The 17,040-nt window shown below is 44.5% G+C and overlaps 5 protein-coding genes across 5 annotated transcripts, besides 17 other annotated features; all 5 read right to left on the bottom strand.

Annotated features, from left to right (window-relative positions):
• Positions 1–103: 103 nt before the first annotated feature.
• Positions 104–127: a sequence feature (AT_rich).
• Positions 128–470: 343 nt separating this feature from the next.
• Positions 471–527: a microsatellite.
• A 447-nt stretch (positions 528–974) lies between these two features.
• Positions 975–1,022: a sequence feature (A-rich).
• Positions 1,023–1,068: 46 nt separating this feature from the next.
• Positions 1,069–1,090: a microsatellite.
• A 96-nt stretch (positions 1,091–1,186) lies between these two features.
• Positions 1,187–1,930, bottom strand: Tb11.01.5790 (ubiquitin-conjugating enzyme E2, putative; the record flags this gene model as incomplete). The annotated part of the gene is made up of 1 exon (XM_824383.1): positions 1,187–1,930. The coding sequence occupies one exon, from the start codon at positions 1,928–1,930 to the stop codon at positions 1,187–1,189; it is 744 nt and encodes a 247-aa protein (XP_829476.1).
• Positions 1,931–2,539: 609 nt separating this feature from the next.
• Tb11.01.5780 (hypothetical protein, conserved) lies at positions 2,540–5,314 on the bottom strand (the record flags this gene model as incomplete). The annotated part of the gene is made up of 1 exon (XM_824382.1): positions 2,540–5,314. The coding sequence occupies one exon, from the start codon at positions 5,312–5,314 to the stop codon at positions 2,540–2,542; it is 2,775 nt and encodes a 924-aa protein (XP_829475.1).
• A 499-nt stretch (positions 5,315–5,813) lies between these two features.
• Positions 5,814–8,711, bottom strand: Tb11.01.5770 (hypothetical protein, conserved; the record flags this gene model as incomplete). The annotated part of the gene is made up of 1 exon (XM_824381.1): positions 5,814–8,711. The coding sequence occupies one exon, from the start codon at positions 8,709–8,711 to the stop codon at positions 5,814–5,816; it is 2,898 nt and encodes a 965-aa protein (XP_829474.1).
• Positions 8,712–8,862: 151 nt separating this feature from the next.
• Positions 8,863–8,883: a sequence feature (AT_rich).
• A 173-nt stretch (positions 8,884–9,056) lies between these two features.
• Positions 9,057–10,913, bottom strand: Tb11.01.5760 (hypothetical protein, conserved; the record flags this gene model as incomplete). The annotated part of the gene is made up of 1 exon (XM_824380.1): positions 9,057–10,913. One exon carries the CDS (start codon positions 10,911–10,913, stop codon positions 9,057–9,059), a length of 1,857 nt encoding a protein of 618 aa, XP_829473.1.
• Positions 10,914–11,757: 844 nt separating this feature from the next.
• Positions 11,758–11,858: a sequence feature (A-rich).
• A 178-nt stretch (positions 11,859–12,036) lies between these two features.
• Positions 12,037–12,095: a sequence feature (T-rich).
• Positions 12,096–12,303: 208 nt separating this feature from the next.
• Positions 12,304–12,340: a sequence feature (T-rich).
• Positions 12,341–13,348: 1,008 nt separating this feature from the next.
• Positions 13,349–13,381: a microsatellite.
• Positions 13,382–13,434: 53 nt separating this feature from the next.
• Positions 13,435–13,560: a sequence feature (GA-rich).
• A 112-nt stretch (positions 13,561–13,672) lies between these two features.
• Positions 13,673–13,694: a sequence feature (AT_rich).
• Positions 13,695–13,901: 207 nt separating this feature from the next.
• Positions 13,902–13,926: a sequence feature (AT_rich).
• A 113-nt stretch (positions 13,927–14,039) lies between these two features.
• Positions 14,040–14,069: a sequence feature (AT_rich).
• A 133-nt stretch (positions 14,070–14,202) lies between these two features.
• Positions 14,203–14,225: a sequence feature (AT_rich).
• A 720-nt stretch (positions 14,226–14,945) lies between these two features.
• Positions 14,946–14,986: a microsatellite.
• A 120-nt stretch (positions 14,987–15,106) lies between these two features.
• Positions 15,107–15,132: a microsatellite.
• Positions 15,133–15,643: 511 nt separating this feature from the next.
• Positions 15,644–15,677: a microsatellite.
• Positions 15,678–15,969: 292 nt separating this feature from the next.
• Tb11.01.5750 (hypothetical protein, conserved) lies at positions 15,970–16,956 on the bottom strand (the record flags this gene model as incomplete). Its single annotated transcript, XM_824379.1, has 1 exon — positions 15,970–16,956. The coding sequence occupies one exon, from the start codon at positions 16,954–16,956 to the stop codon at positions 15,970–15,972; it is 987 nt and encodes a 328-aa protein (XP_829472.1).
• Positions 16,957–17,040: the final 84 nt, after the last annotated feature.

Raw genomic sequence — 17,040 nt, 5'->3', positions numbered from 1 at the left:
ATCAAAATCAGCAACGAGTAGAAGGAGAGGGGGGAAAGAATCAACTCAAACTATATTTGACAGGCGAATGAAACCATTTCACACCTCCTCACACATCGAATACATATATTTATTTATATTTATTTTTCCTGTTCTCTAAGTTGCGTTCTCCCCGGATCTTCCTAACAATCCATCATCTCTTTACTCCCTCATTACTTTATGTTTTGCACATTTTTCTCAGTCTACGCACCAGCACTTTCACACATACCAGTATTTCTACCTTACCCCTGTCTCCACATTATCCTTTTCTTCCAAGCCCGCTCTGTTTCATTTAAGCACACACGTGCAGATATTGACATAAAGGTGTGGGGAGGGGGGGAAAGTAAAATATGAGTACGAAACTTTTAAGAAAAAAAACCGCAACCTTCACTTATTGTCCCTCACTCTGTACTGACAATTGGGTCAACGTAATACCTCTGATATGAGGGTCGTATATATATATATATATATATATATTTATATTTATATTTATATTTATATTTATTTATTTCGCATCTCATCCGTTGCATCCCGCCTTCTTTTTCCCCCTCCTTTCCGCTCATCGCTTCAAAAGACGTCATCTTCCGCGTGTGCGCAAAAGGAAACACAAAAAAAAAAAAAGACCTCAAAAAAAGAACCAGCAATTGTCAGAGTCTTCATTTCTTGAACAGGAAAAATGATGATGGCGTCACATCAGTAAAAACAAAAAAAAGAGGAAACGGGAAGAAGGTGGTAGAAGTACCCGGTGATTTTAGGGTTGTGAGTGTTGAGATAACGTCATAGCCCTAAAAACGGAAACGTGAGAAGCTCCCGCCCGTTCAGCGCTATTGCAACAATAAGTTGAAGAAGGTTACAAGGGATGAGTGAACAGGTTATGTGCACTTTGGTCACAATAGTGAAACTACTGTTTGACATTGTTTTCCTCCAACATCTCTCACCTTTCCCCACATCACCTATTTTTTTTATTTTTTTTTCTTTTTTACCTTCTTATTGCTTTCCCTTTTATCTGTTACATCCCTGCACCATTATGTTACACACACACACACACAAATATATATATATATATATATATCCTCATACATATACACAATTTATTTCCGCTCTGTACCCTTGCTCTGCACGAACACTTCTTCTGTCACGCAGCTCATGTCTGCGTAAACAAATACGGCTACATCAATGCCTCCATTAGAGTTGCCACGTCACCCTTCACTTTAATGAGCATATCAATAAGTTCAGCATCAGACTTATCAGGTGCAAGAGCCATTTCCCGTACTTGCCTCAATTCGTCAGGAAACTTATTTTGAGCATCGCACACCACCACCTCGTAGTCGTCATCATACCCCATTGCTATGGAGGCAGCGTAGTTTGTAGGTCGCTCGGGTGGTTCCTCTTGAGGAATGGGCACAAAATCTTCCGGAAGCTCCGACAGCGACTTGTTTGCTAGCCGACGGCAGTGCTCATTGAACTCTTCACGGTTCTTGCGGTATTGCACTAAGGCTTCAACATTGGCCGGGGCCCCGGCGTCCTTGGGATCGGGGTCGCTAAAAAGTGAAACAACAGAAAGAAGTACGGACCGTATAGTCTGAATTGGCGTCCACCGCATCATGGCAGTCTCCTCTTTGTTCATCTCATCCTCTCCGGGTGGATGAAGAATAGAAATGCACACACGACCATCGGGATAAACATTCGGGTGCCAAATGCTTGACAACATTTTAAAGGTTGGGGGCTCCATCGGGAAGTCTTTGGGGAACCGCAGCTCAGCACGGTAAACACCAGGGGCGTAAGGAGTTTCCTGAGGTCCAGTAAACCAAACGGTCCACACATAAATATCTTCCGACTCTATACGAAACCCTGCTGGCGGGCACGTCGTAAGCTCATGAAGTTGTTTTTGCAAGTAAGGGATTGCAGACATGTAATTTCTATCTTTTCGAACGATTTTTGCTCGATCAACTACGAAAAAAAAAGGCACAACAATGTTTCCTTCTCCTTCACAAAGATACCTCTTCGCTACAGCAAATCAAAAAAATAAATAAAGACAAAGAAAGAATCAAGAAAGCATATTTCAAAAAATATGTTTTCTTCACCGTTTGATACAATTCATGCAATATCCCCCCTTCATATTTTTTTTAACAAAGGTATAGGAAAGGGGCCGAGCGCACAAAATGTGCGAAAAAATTACCTCACCTCAAAAAAAAAAAAAAATCCCCCCCCGCAGAATAGGAGCGCACTTCAAGGTATAGTAGCTCCACAAATAATTGAAAAGGGAAGGGAAACAAATTAGAGTTATCCGTGCACGTATCCGAAAACTTCTGTGAAGGCGTGACCAGACTCCTTCACAAAGATATGCGAAAAAAAATGTGACAAGGGTACAGAAACAAAAAGAAGAAAAAAAAAAAGACACCCAGGAATCCAAATAAAGTTTCCCCGTCGTTAACACGTCCTACGCTTCACCCCTCGTTGGTGTCTCATTCAATAATTTGTCAAACCACCAGATACGAGAGGGGAGGAGGAGGGGAAAAAATCAGTTATCCTCGTCGCTTTCGTTATCAATATCACCATATTGCCACATCCCCTTGTGGCCTTTCCTTGCAACATTCTGCGCAGTAACGTGGCGCTTATGCCCTTCAGGATCAACACTTTCCGCAGCCCGATCGAGCACCGCAGCACCCCGCTGAAGCAGCACCTCATTGAGGGAATTCGAATTCTCACTTGTACTTACAATGCAGTAAACATTACCCTCAGGGTCCTGATAAACCTCCTTAGCAACAACAGGTCCATCCGTGTACTCGTAAGCGATGTCACAAGCGTAGTCAATGTATGCTTCAGTATGAATCTTTGACTTCAGGAACGCGAGTCTCACAAGGCGAGCAAGTGGGGCTGAATCGCGCGCGATGGCAAACTCTGGTCCACGCGGTATCGCACGAACATCCTTCAAACGAATCTCTGACTTTGTTCCGAAATCAACGAAACAAACCGTGACAGTTGGGTCCTTCTTGCTGACTTGGACCACCTTGGCCCTATTCCATGTTTTGTCTGTCTTGTACAGTGCAGCCACGAGCTCACCCTTCTTTGGCTTGTATTCCGTGCTACTGGAAGAAATCTGCCCGAGAAGGTCCTGCATCGTGAACAATTTCTTCTCAACATCCTCAGTTGCCTCCTGCAAGTAAACGGAATAACCATTCTCACCAACCTCGGAAAGCATGTACTGCTGGAACTCGGCCTTGGGACCACTCGATGAGGTGTAACGTATGGGACCTGTCCGAATTTTCTGTGCTTCGAGCTTTGCGGCACGTTGGGGGACGGATGAGTTATTTGACCAGATGTTTCTCTTCTCCGCCTTCGCTTTCGCCTCAGCCTCGAGAAGCTGTTGATTGTGCGGGAGGCGATCGGCATTCGCAACGGTTGCAAAACCCATCTCCACCATAGCCACAGCAAAATTAGTGCCATCAGGGAGCGTCACTGACGAAATGAAGTTCCCCACCTTGTCCGCTGCGTGCACCTGAATGCCAACCTCCATGTGTTGAAGTTTGTCTACGGCAAATCTTTTGGACTCCTCAGCGAACGGTTCACCGCCTTCCGATGATCCACCAGCTGCTCCCATGGGTGTGATTATACCAGCCACCTTCACCGGTATCTGAAAGTGTTCCCTCGGGACAAACACGCGAAGGGAGCTGCCACCAATTACAACATCGACGATGCCCTTCAGCACCGGTGGCCGATTTCCTTGCATCCCACGCTGAAGAAAGCTCAGGTAGTACTTTCCACGCGCACTCCCTAAGTGAACCAACTCGAGTACCTTCACTACCGGGGCCGGGGCCTTACCATGTACACCAACACCTTTTGCTTCCGCCCTTTCGCTGGCGCATTGTAACTCTGCCGCCGCCGAACATATATCATTTCTGCCGAGGAAGAAGTTAACATAACCAGTCTCAAGCAACGCCGAACCCACATTCTCCCCTGTTTCGAGAACGGTAATCAGAGCCACTGGTCGAACTTCTCCCGTTTCAGCAATTTGGCGGCAGTACTCAACCTTTACTGTTACCCGCTTGCCAGCAAAATGCACCCGCAGGAACTCACGGGCCTCCCACTCATAATCACCGTAAGTGACACGAGTTTCGGGGGATCGCCCATCTTGTTCTCGAGTGATATTTTTGCTAGAACGCACGCCGGCAAGTGACACACGGATCAGTTCTCCGCTTTCCTCGTGTCGCACACCAAGTGTGTCACCGGTGATAATCTGAACGATTGAGGCGGTAAATTGTGTGGGCCCTTTATATACCACCGTAGCTGCAGTGGCGGCGTTGGAAACTGGCAAAGCACTGCTACCTCCCGTTGCAGCTGCGGTAGAAACACCGGCCCCACCAACCACTTTGAGAGGGACTCTAGCACCGGATTCACCACGATTTTTCCACATCCCTACGCACTTCTCACGAGCCTCCTTCTCAGCAGTTTCCATATCAGCGGCAAACTTCGTGCTCCCCAGCGTATTGCCGTTAAGCTTCACCAACCCGCGAGAAAGCAGTTCCTGTTGGAAGCAACCTTTTGACGAAGTGACGGAACCGAGAATGTTTCCGTAACCATCGGCACCCTCAAAGAGGATTTTCACTCTCCGGTGCAGTAAAAATCGTTCCACGTGGTATCGGCTTTCACGAGATACAGTTTCACAGTCGGGGTCCTTCACCGTAACGCCCGGCATGTGCACAGTAACCTGTGCATCGCCAAAATCCCCTCCTGATACAACAAGGACAGTTGGAAGCAGCACATGCTCAAGGCGCACCAGAGCCTCCTTTCCTTTTAGTTTTTCTGCAAGTTTTATCTTCTCCTCTGGGCTCAAGTCAGTGAGCGTGCGCACGCGGCTTGAGGCAGAAGGGGCAAAAATACCCTTCTTCGCCGCCTTCGCTTCGCTCATGAGTTTGGTGTACTTTGCAAACAGTTCCTTGTCCATGCGTTGGGGAATGCGTTCAGGGACGGTGGCAAGGCCATTGCGCAACAGTAGGATTGATGCATCTTCCCCGTCAACAAGTGTTAATCTCCCTGCTCGCCTTTGCAATACGTCAATTACATAGTCCTCCGAAAATTTTACGGGCTTACCAATAAATGTATTACGAATCAACTCCACCGCCTCAAACGCACAGGGATCCTCAGAACCGAACTCACCAGTGGCGTTCCGCTTCGCCACCTTCGGTGCTTGAATGTAACTTAATGCCACTTGCTTAAGATTTGGGCCCTCGGGTGTTGGAGGTCCGAGGAGTGTCAGTCGGTCGGCACCATCAACGGCATACACAAGAAAAGACATTTGAGTATGTCCTCTGTTACCCCTGTTGAATTCGCGCCCTCAATTTACGTAAATGTAACGGTTTAATATATTATCTAAATATCAAGAATGAAGTTTTTCTTTCTTTCCTTTAAAAAAAAAAACGCTTACGGTGTCACTATTCGTTGCGTCTCTCCTCTCTCTCTAGATGGACATCACCGCCAAATGGTAACGCACGTAAAACACACACACACAAGAATAGAAAGGAGAGGAATAGCAAGAAGCAACACCTTGGGAGCACAACGAGTGATGCAAATAGTAAACAGAGACTTCGAAAAATACCAGTCAGTTGTACGTGCAGTTAGTGCGAAAGCAGCCGATAAGTCGGAGAGTTTTGTTCCAGGAAAAAGCATTAGATGAATGTGGTCACATCTTCTGTCAAAGCAGCCGCGACGCAGCAAGTGCCACATGGCATTGTCTTTCTTCTATGGATTTACCATTCTATAAATCTAAATGCAGTACGTTTGTTGAAGGTGTAACTTTACAGGTGAGTGGCATATGGCAGTCCGGCTGCACGCATATCACTCGTCATGTCGCGTTCAGTATTTGTAATCTTCAAATCATCCACAGGAACATCGGCCAACTTTGTGAAGTACATTGAAATAAGTTTCCGTTGGCTTGCTGTGAGATCAACAAAATAAGGCAATGCAGCAGTGTCAAATGTCATCCAAATAGCAACACAAGCAACAACCGCTGTTAAACGCACTTCAGGGACGCTATGATGAACGGCAGACACCACAGTACTGCAAACGCGGTGGAGAACTGGTTCGCTCACAACACCCGGGGTGGTATCTTTCAGTTCTGCATATTCCTTGAAGGCACACGGAACTAGCACGGCTGAGCATCCAAGTTGAAAGAAAATATGTTTAATGGCTTCTAACATCGTCAACCAACCCCTGCTGCTGTAACCCACCTTATTGCTCCGCAACCACGTGTCCAAAGTCATAGCGACAGCGTTGAGGAGATGATCAGTTGAGTACAACCCGCTGTTGATAATCAAATGAAGGACTGCCGCAGCATCCATATGAACCTCTGGGAACACATCATCAATCCCCGCGCGCACAAGAAGAAGTATACGCTTTAGAGATCGATTCACAGCCTGACGGAGGACTCCACTTCCCACCACTGTATGAAGCACCTTAAGAGCAAGAAAACGTACCGTATGACTTGGCTCGCACGAGTCGGGGATGAGCCTCTCTAACAGAACGAGAAGGCGGTTAAACACTTCCCCCCACGATGAGGGATTTTTCGCAATCGCAAAAGCAATGGCATCCAAAATATCACGAGTGTCGGTAGAGACGTTCGTCCTGTCTAGCCATTCTAACAAATCCGCTGGGCTGTAGTCATTGCCCCCACCGTGAATGGGAAGTGCATACGGCAGAGTCATTGGAACGTGGTGAGTGGCGCCTTTACCACGCAGAGGCGAAACACCATCACCATTTGAAGTCCTACCCATGGGGGATCTCCGCCGATCCATAGGTGCTGGACTGGCAACCTTGCGTTCTCCGAGGTATCTTTTGTTACTTCGTCTTTCAGGGGGGCGGTCATGAACTCCCTTCGCACAAGCTGTAGAAGGTCTTTGAATGGTACTGTGTGTAGCATTTCCACGGTCAGTCGACTTGGACACCGTTAACTCCTTCGCATTCGCATCCTTTGGTGGTGTTCTGTCCTCTTTTGTCAAAATGTCAGCAAACGCGCATCGCACAACCGGCACTGGGTGCGGAAGCGGCTTCTGTCCAGTCAAAGTACGACGACACTCCTGTCCGAGGTGCGGAATTGCCAATTGAAGCTCGTCAACTATACTTTCACAGTCACTAGGCGAAAGATGATGTGACAGAACGCGTATGAACGTACCCCTAGAAGTGACGTACAGGGCAGTGAGTGCTGAAGCAGCTGATTTACGCACGAGGTTGTGGGGTCCCTCAGTTTGTATAATCGGCAGCAGCTCCTCCACGGCGCGTCGCATCGGCGTCAGTTGCGCAAAGTGTACAGCGTTGTCGATATACAGATATTTGGCGTATTCTAAAGCGTGTACCTTCAGGCTCGGAGAGACAATCCTCCGCAGTTCGCAGTAAATTGCATCCATCACATCGTCAATGGAATTAGCTCTAATGGTACTAACAAGAAGTCTCCTTGACACCCCTGAGAATCCCTTGCGTTCACTCACATTGATTAGTAGTGAGGTGATTAATTCAGGTAGCAGAGCCTTGAACAACGAAGGCGCAAGACGGAAAACCAGCGGCAACACCTCAAGGGCCGCCAGCGCAACTTGACCATTTGAGTCATTCAGTCGAACGACCAGCAGCTTCACGCACTCCTCCTTATGCCGGAGATACGGGAAGTCTTCCACAACCCGACGCACGCCTCGTAAACGCTCCTCCCACGCAGAACTGGAAAGAGACTCAAGTAGTACATCGGGCCCACACTCCTCAGTGGCTTTCCCACCTGCCTCGGGTTCTCCCTTAGTTTTCGAGTTCTCCGGAGGTGCAGCGGCTTCCACTGCTCCTGGTTCCTCCTGCGGTGTCGAGAGGGCACGATCCGTCCCGCGGGCAAGTTTAGAAGCAGGAGTTGCGGCAGTAGTGGGGTTTCTGTCAATCTTAGGAACCATATTCTCGATAGTTAACCTATTCCGGTCCTGTCCTAACATACGTTTTACAGGTGCTTCAAGTTCGTTATACAATGTCTCTGCGGCTTCCGCCTCTGCAGAACGAAAATTCCAGTAGCAGTCACGCGCGCACCGCCTCGTCTGAGCGTCAGCATCTGACAGCCCCGAACGCAACACTCGGCATACATCGCCAAGGTATGGCGAAAGGGCAAATTCACCCTCATTGTTCTTACATTGTTGTATAAAGAGCTGGAGTACGCTGAAAGTGTAACTTCGCGTCGCTGCGTGAGCGGCGGTACAACCACGAAGAAGTTCTGCAAACGCCCTCGGCCCAAAACTATTTGTCCTGGCCAGGTTACACAGTGTCTCCACAGCAGCATCCACAAATACTTTCTTCTTCCGCACAGTAATCCTAAGGAGCGGTTGAATAAACCACTCACTGACAGCCTGCCACGCGCGGCGGTTGCTGCAGTGTTTAGCCAGCGATGTAACCACTCGACATGCTTCGTTGCTTAGCGCAGCACGATCCTCTTCAATGTGTTTTTGAAGGGGAACCTTCACGAAAGTATTCATAAGCATCATGAAATCGCGACGATTCGACATGTCAGCTCTGGAAAAGACTTCAAGTTGCCGAAGGGCCTCCAAACGTCCTCCCCACTTGCCCGAGTTTTCGCCCGAAGTGTTTAGTGCCTCACAAATTAACTGTAGCTGCGCAGCAAACACCTTATCGGGCATGCTCGATGGATGCTCAACGCAGGACGCACCCGTCTTCATTATTGCAACTCCAGGGACTGCGCGGCGACACTTCCACCGCACACTGCGTGGGCCAGTAGCACAGTGCCAATACTTTGTGTTTCTGTTGGGACCTGCAACGCTATGAAAGCAACACAAGAAAGCAAACACGAAATTATTCAGCTGAAAGCAGTTAATAAAAATATATATATTTCAACTACGCTCATTCATATAGGAACGGAGTGCTGAAACCAACAACAAAAACATTCTTATAGGTGCCGACGGATGCGTTACAAAAACGGCGACAACATCGTTCGATCACAACCATACCTCCACTATGAATACTCAAAGACATCTGTACGACTCCTTCTGTAATGTGCTTACCATCTAAATCGATAGAAGCTCGGCAGCCGCCGCCTTTCCTACAGCCACAGCCGTTGCGACTGAACCCGCACGGAGGGTATCGCAACCGCCAGCTCTCCACATCGCGTCTGTTACCGCTGTGCAATCGCCGATAAAAAGATTCCGCATGCATGCGACGCGCAGACCCCCGTCAGCCGGGAGCACCTGCTCACAACCACCACTTGCAAACCCCAACCACATCGCGTGGCGTCGAACATATTCTTCCATGTAATCTTGACGCGACACCATCTCCTTAACCCATAAGAGGACGCCGCGCGCATGGGCACGCTGCCCTTCAGTGAGTTTACGCCGAGATGGGCACAAAACCCTTACGTATTCTTTCATTTGTACCGCGTCACGGAACAGCATGACATCGGCCGCCTCACAACCTGTCGTAAGATACCTAAGTGGGGCCTCCGCAACAACTTGACGGCAAAATTCCATGCCATCTATGAATGCATTTGACACTTTGTGCCTCATTTTCTCGTCAATGACAGAAAAGTGAGCATTGCTTCCTTCCGTCGCACCTTCCTTCTGAGTATCACTCACATCAAACCGAATGTCTTCAACACCACTGAGGGTTATGAGCATTGTGAAACCTTCCCTGAATGCGCCGAAAACGTAATTAAACCCCAATCGGCCATATGCAAGCGAGTCGCGACCACCAAAGGGAAGCAAAAATATTACTAACTTTGCTCGTGGGCCTAACGAAGGCACATCAATGGTTGCAAGCGTGTCGCAGAAGGGGTTCAGTAAAGGACCACGGCCTCCAAACCATAAACCCGTATGAGCAACAAAGGAATGTATGTTCACCCTGTCGTCCGAGAGGCCGGGAAGTGCTTGGAAAATTAACGGTACAGCAATAGAATCTCGAGAGAGATAGGGTCCAGGTGGCTTTGAAAGAACTCCTTTAAGGAGATTTGGCGTCCCAAAAGTCCCGCCTGACAGAATAACACCGCGCCGAAGACTCACAGTAAAGGGTTCTTGATCTTTTGGTTTGCACTTAACGCACACAATGGCTTCGCCATCATCACTAGTTGTCATGCCAACGACTTCCGTGCCCGATAAAACGGTTAAGCGACCACCTTCATTCTTCAGCATGTGATTAAAAAGAAAGATGCGGCGTCCATTCCCATCAATACGCAACAGAGAAGGTTGATCCCCGCATTTTCTGTCCACAGATGATTCCGCCCCTGCGGGTGACCCCCTACGATCCGTTACAACCGCAGCCGCTTCAGCGAAGGCCCATGAAAGCGGATTTCTCCCCCGCGCGAGTCGATGCGGCACCGCCTGAAGGTCTTCAAAACCCGCATGGTTCCGTGCAGCGGGCTCCACAGGGATAGACGGAAAGTACATGGCCCAGTCGATGATAGAAGTCCCTCCGAGTCCACATCCGCGACGATGCTCGACAAAGTTAGAGAGCCTCGGAGAAACTGAGATGGAGGCATCATCGCAAATACTGCAAGATGCGGAAGAACACCTCCGCAGGGGATGCCGAATGTAAAACAACTCGCCGAACCTCGACCCCACAAGGTCTAAAGTGTGACATAAAAGATCGTAAGGTTGGAAAAAGTTATGAAGAGATGCAAAAACACCACCTGGTGAAGGATCCTCACCGCGCTCAACAATTAACACGCGGCCTTGCGGATCATGCTGCAGGAGATGTTGAGCAGCGGCGATACCACCGGGTCCCGCACCGATGACAATATAATCCACTTCGGTACATGTAACTCGGTTGTGTCTTGCATCGCACATCTTCTGAATATGTGGAAAGAGAGTGGTTGCACAATGGTGCACGATAATCACCACAACAGCAGCGATAAACAGCGCTACGAGAAGCATTAAGTACGCGGATTGGTGCCTACGCGCGCTGACATAATCAAAACGGCATTTCAAAGAAGAGAAAAGAAGGGGAAATAAGCATATAAATTGACATGCAAAACAAAAAGTAACAGTCTTTAAAGAATGGAATGAGATGTCACTGATGAAATAACAGCATTAAAAGAAAAGAAAGAAAAAAAGAAGATGAGGGAGCAGATATTCGTTGGTGTGTTGTTCATCAAATGCGATGGATGGAAGCATAAGCAACCCAATTGATTTGTCAGCCATTAACTTTACCTGATAACAATGGTACAACAAAATGAAGAAGATATTGACAGTAATCAACAAAGGAAAAATAAAAAAAAACAAAAACAAGTTCCCAATAAACAAAAGTGTTCTTTTTGTTTAGATTTTTAAAAAAAACGTCATCGGTAAGCTCATTGGTTTATTTTGCATGATATCCTTTCTTTTTCTTAATTTTTTACCATTCCCCGAATCGTACCCACCTTATATATATATATATACACCCCGCACTTCAGCTATCGCTGAGTACTTAAAAAAAACAAAATAACAAACGAATTACCCTTCTGTTTTGCACCCACAAAAATAAAAAAAACAAACAAATGCAAAAACATTCCCCTCTTCTTTACTTGGTGTAATACATTTTTTCTTCCTTAAATAACTTCACACCTCACCCCTTTCCATTCAACGTCACTCCAACTATTAATACTAAATTTTTTTTAAAATACTTTTTTCTGGTCCCTCATATTCTCTTGTATTTCAATTCATTTATCGTACTTACTTCCCTTTGTTTTTCTCTTTAAAAAAACAACAACAATAATAATAATTATAATTGTGATGACAATTCCTCTTTTCTTTTTTTTACTCAATATTTCGTTGTTGTTGTTGTTGTTATTTCTGTTTTGTTTTGTTTTTCTTTTAAGCTTTTTATTGTTGCTTTTTTCTGCTCACCTACTTCGACCGCTGTAAACTTTCCCATCGCTTTTCGCTGTTAGTTTTTCTTTTCTCTCTCTTTTAGTTCATCTCCAACTACCTGTAGCTGACACTTCTGTGTGTGTGTGCTAACTGATACCATCTCAAAAGGAGATGAAAACAACAATATATAAATACGTTAAATAAATTAAAAAGAAGAGAAAAGAATTTTTTGAATAAAAAAAAAGAGAAAAAAGAAGAAAAAAAGAGTTTCGTTTGTTCAACAGAATGCGAATTACGATGTTCTAGAGGAAAGAAAAAGAAAAGGCAGGATATGCAAGACACATGAATATTAACCATTTTCCTTCTTTTTTTTTCTTTCTTTATTGTGCTTCTTTCATTCCCCGTTTTGTGCGGTAACATCACCATACGGTCCACCTCATCGCTCCATTCATAATTTAAAATTTATAACGAAACTAAAAAAGGAAAAAAAAGAAAAAAAAGGAAAAAATAAGCGGCGTTTCCCTTCCCTTTCTTTTCCTTTCCTGTCACCATCGCCCCATTCAATATTTCCTTATCTTTTCAAGACTTTATTTTTTTTTTTAGTCCCTATTCGTTTTTTTTTTTCCTCTCACCTCTCTACCATATATTCGGCATTTCAACCGCCTCCTCCCCTCCCTATCCTCAAAATTAATAATAAACAATAAAAACAAAAATTGATGTTCGCAGAAATAATATTTGAGGGATCACACGGAGGGGAGGGAAAATAAACAAATAAATGGAAAAGATAATGGTGAGTGGTAATACAAAAAAAAAAAGAAACAGAAACTATTTGAGAAATAAAAATGAAAATGGAAGAGAAAAGGTGTTAACCCAATGATGTTTCACCGCATTTACGTCCCGAGGTTGTAGCAGCACTACAAAATCAGTACGCTTCACAAAACCACAATTATGCAACGGGCATCGAACAAAAAGAAAAAAAAAGCAGTAATAAACATAAAATGTTATTCTTAACAACAACAGTTCATAACGAAAAAAAAAAGAAGTAACGGCTGAATCTTGCTTATGTGGTGCCGTCAAGTATAAACATAGTCACAAAAGTAGAAAATTTGAAAAAAAAAACAACATTAGATGAAGAAAGTGTTCAAACGTTCGCAAATACAAAATTAAAGTCAAAAAAACTAAAAGAGGAATCAAACCACCAAAATAAATATATGTTCCCTCATGCTGAATAATGGGTAGAAATGGGGTAGAACAACAAAAAAGAAAAAGAAAAGAAAACAACTGTGACAACTATTTTTTAAAAAAAACAATTCGTTATGTCACAGTTTATAATATTTATTATCCTCTTTTTTTCCTCTTTTTTTGGTTTCCCCCCCCCTTTCCCTAACCCTAACACACCGTGCCACACATATATTTATGTATTGTATATTTATACTTATTTGCATAAGTACAGACTCGCACACGACAAAACAATAACATATTTATAGCCGCCGAAAGAACGCTTCCACTCAACCACAAGTAAAGAAAATAAAATAAAATGAAATAAAATAAAAGGAGGGGGAAAAAAAAAACAAACAACACGGAAACGGCGCGTCACCTTCCATTGCTCTCTCCCTCTCTTCTCTCTGTTCTTTTTTTTTTTCTTCCTTAACTTTTACTTTCACTTTTTCTCTTCATTTTCTTTTTCTCTCTCTCGCTCTCTCTACTTATTTATTTACTTCCTTCTCCCCCTTCCCAACTACGTAGGGTACGCGAGTGTTTGCATCTCCTTTAATTGGTATATATTTTATTTGAAGCATTTACTTTTTTTTTTTAATCCTTCCACCAAACATCACTTTCTCTTCTTATTTAATTTATTTAATTATTCATCTATTTTACTTTTTCAACTTCCCTCCATCATAAATCGCTGGACGTTTTCCCAAACATATAAGTAGATAATGGAATGTTTATTTATTTATATGAATCAAAAAACATGCATAAGACTGTGGTGGCTTCGACTCATTAAAAGAACAAAAAAAACAAAAAATGTAATTAATCCTTTACTTCCTTCACTCAAATTATTCTACTTTTTCCTTTTTTTTATAATTAAAAAAAAAAACTTCCTTTCATAACAACACTTTCTCACAGTCAATCTGTTGACATTTGTTGTCCCACTCCTTTTTATCTTCTCATCATATCATTTCTTTCTCCACACCTGCGGAGCTGTCTTTCTTTTTTTTTTTTAATTATTAAAAAAAAAAACTCTTTTTAACTACGCCACACTGGTAACCGCTCAGATAATAAGTAAGACAACAACAAAAATAACAACACTGGCAAAAAAAATAATAATAAACAGTAAATTCACTTATATATAATCACGTTACGCGTCTTGATCAAAATAAAATTTTTTTAAAAAAAGAAGAAACTTTTGGACAAAAAAAAAATTATTCATAGATGTAACTAAATATATATGAAAAGTGGAGGCAGAATATACAAACAGGAAAAGGAATACCAAAAAAGGTGTCGTCAGTAAGTCGAATACGGACACAATGCATAATAATTTATTCTTCTATTATCATTTTACAAAAAAAAACAGAATAGAAGGGAAGGGAAGGGAAAAGTTTAAATAAAAAAAAAGAGAGAGAGAAACATGTCAAAGGTTTGACGGATCATCTGAATGATCATCTCCAAACCGAAACTCCTCAAGTTTACTGAATGCCGCATCCCTTCCATCGGGATCTGGCAAGTCGGCTCGCAACGTACGGCGACTTAACGTAATACCATGCATATCCAGTAAATCTAATGTTGGTGCTCTTGCTGGAAATGTTAGACTAATATCTATCAATGTTTTCTGATGCACTGACAGAAGTTCCGCCGCACTTTTTATGGAGTTGGTGGACACGCCGTTGCGGACACCTCCAAAACACTCGCCGTCACCGACAGGAGATGTCGCGGCCCCTTCAGCGGATTCATCCGTAGCTGAGAAGGTGGCGACTTGAAATGCGGGATGAGGCGAGTGCTCGAGATCCACTTGACTTATGGACATGTTCCCACACAAACACACAAACACACAAACAAACCCAAATCTTTGTTTCACCTTTCCGCTTTTCCCTCTCCTTCTCTCTCTTTTTTTTTTCCTGTATGTGTGTGTGTGTGTTTGTTTGTTTGTTTGTTTGTTTTGTTAAAGAGTTTACTGAGCCACTTGTTTTGTTTATTAGCACTATGGAGGTATTAAAAGAATAATATACCTACTATACAACCACCAGTACTTCTGACGGGCGCCTGTACAACTAATAAATCACACACACACACACACAAGCACACAAGCACTGCGTTTCGCGTATTCGGCTTGGAAACTAATGGGTAAGAAGTAAAGAATTTTTTTTAAAAAAAAAGGAAAACAGGGGAAAGTTGCATTTAAAAAATATATATTTGTAAATGAAATGTTTTCATACAACTCGTACTGCAAAATACCATGCCGGGTACAATAATGTATACCAACGACGGTAAAAAAAAAAAAAAAGAGTTGATCCACAATGTTTTATACCGTAGCACCCGCCAGATTCCCTTGTACATAACCCTGCGCCTCAGCGCAGCGTGCAGGGAAAGAGAAAACACAAACCTACACGGATCCTCAAAAATAACCACTTGAGAGAAACTGATAAACTTTAGTTATTATTGCTTGTATACAATATATTCAAACACCCGCACGCATACGCATATATATATACAAATAGAAGTTCGTGATTCCTTTACTTCAGTGGGTAGTGTCAAAAGATATTTTCTTCCCATGCAACACGAGGCTTAAGCTGGTGAATGGGAAAGATTGATATAAACCCCCCGTCCCCCCCCCTCCCCTCCCCTCCCTTCAGGTAAACGGCATCAATGAAAACGAACGAGAGAGCAGCAGCACCAAGGCTCCACATTTGCAGCACGCGCACAGATATACACACAAAGCCAGGGGAAATTCAACCCTCCGCATGTGATACCTGAAATAGAAAGGTGAAGGAAGCCCCTTAAAGATGAAGGGGAAATCTTCCTATTTTCCTTTGATCTTCATATACTACGGTTTCCCCCAAACAACCATTGCCAGATCAGGAAAGAAAGATGACGATTTAACGTAACGCCGGTAGCAGCGCTTTGGTCATTGCAATACTACGACTCATTTGACAGGTTTACGAATGCTGCATTTCAATTTCTCTGTCAGGGTCTCTATCCGCCGAATAAAGCGTTGCAACACCGCAGCCACAGCCGATGGTTGGTCATCCATAACGTAGTGACCACAACTGTTGCCCAGCACCTCAAGTTGAAATTTCCCTTGCATCTGTGCAATAGTAAGAGCCGTATCAAGCCTCTCTGTGCTCGCTAAGCAAAGAATCTTAGGGCAGGGAAGTGTCACGAAACATTCGTCCAGTCCGTCAAACCACTGAGGCCATACGGGTGCCATTGCCTCCAGGTTCGATTTCCACACAAAATGATCCCCCTCCTTCCGAAGCAAATGCGGCACCGTCACCGCAGCAGATGCAGCGCTATTCATTCCACCATGCCGAAGAAACCATTGAGTAGCCTCCGCTACTTCATGGAACTGTCGTGGTCGGTTCTCCAGAAACTTATCCATGTGCTGAAGTGAAATGCGGGCGGTACCCTCCACAACGTCAAGCAGCACAACGCCGGCGGCCAGCTGCAACAAATCCGCCTCACCACGCAACCCATGAACCAGCACAGAACCACCGAGGGAGTGGCCGACGAAATAGAAGTGCGGTGTGGCGGAAAAAAGTGACTCCTTCACTGTTCTTAACAACGCCCTGAAGTCGTCCACGAGAACTTGCAGCGTTAGGGACCCCTCACCACCGCGTCGCGTGGAGTCTCCGTGGCATCGCATGTCAAATGTGACAACGCGTACGGCATAAGGTGACTCCTCATGAGCAGACGACTTGGCATGTTGTGTCATATGAGTTGCCAATACGTGGAAATTGGAGGAGCTCATTCCAGCGCCATGTAAACAAAATAGTGTCGGAGGCGGTTTCTCCCCTCGCCGCACCAAGTCACCATCACATCCACCAAAAAGAATGAGACGAAATACATCACCAGAAGGAAGTGTGATGTTGTGTTCCTCATGTGGGGCTACGACAATGGGACCAAGCGGCATGTCTCACAAAAGAAAAAGAATGAAAGAACTAAACGATGCAAAGAAAAAAAATTACACAAGGAAGAAAGGGTGCAAGAGGCCGTA

This window comes from Trypanosoma brucei (assembly GCF_000002445.2).
Source record: "Trypanosoma brucei brucei TREU927 chromosome 11 chr11_scaffold01 genomic scaffold, whole genome shotgun sequence".
Taxonomy (NCBI): domain Eukaryota; phylum Euglenozoa; class Kinetoplastea; order Trypanosomatida; family Trypanosomatidae; genus Trypanosoma; species Trypanosoma brucei.
Note: the sequence above shows the minus strand (reverse complement) of the source record. Positions and strands in the feature narration are given on the sequence as shown.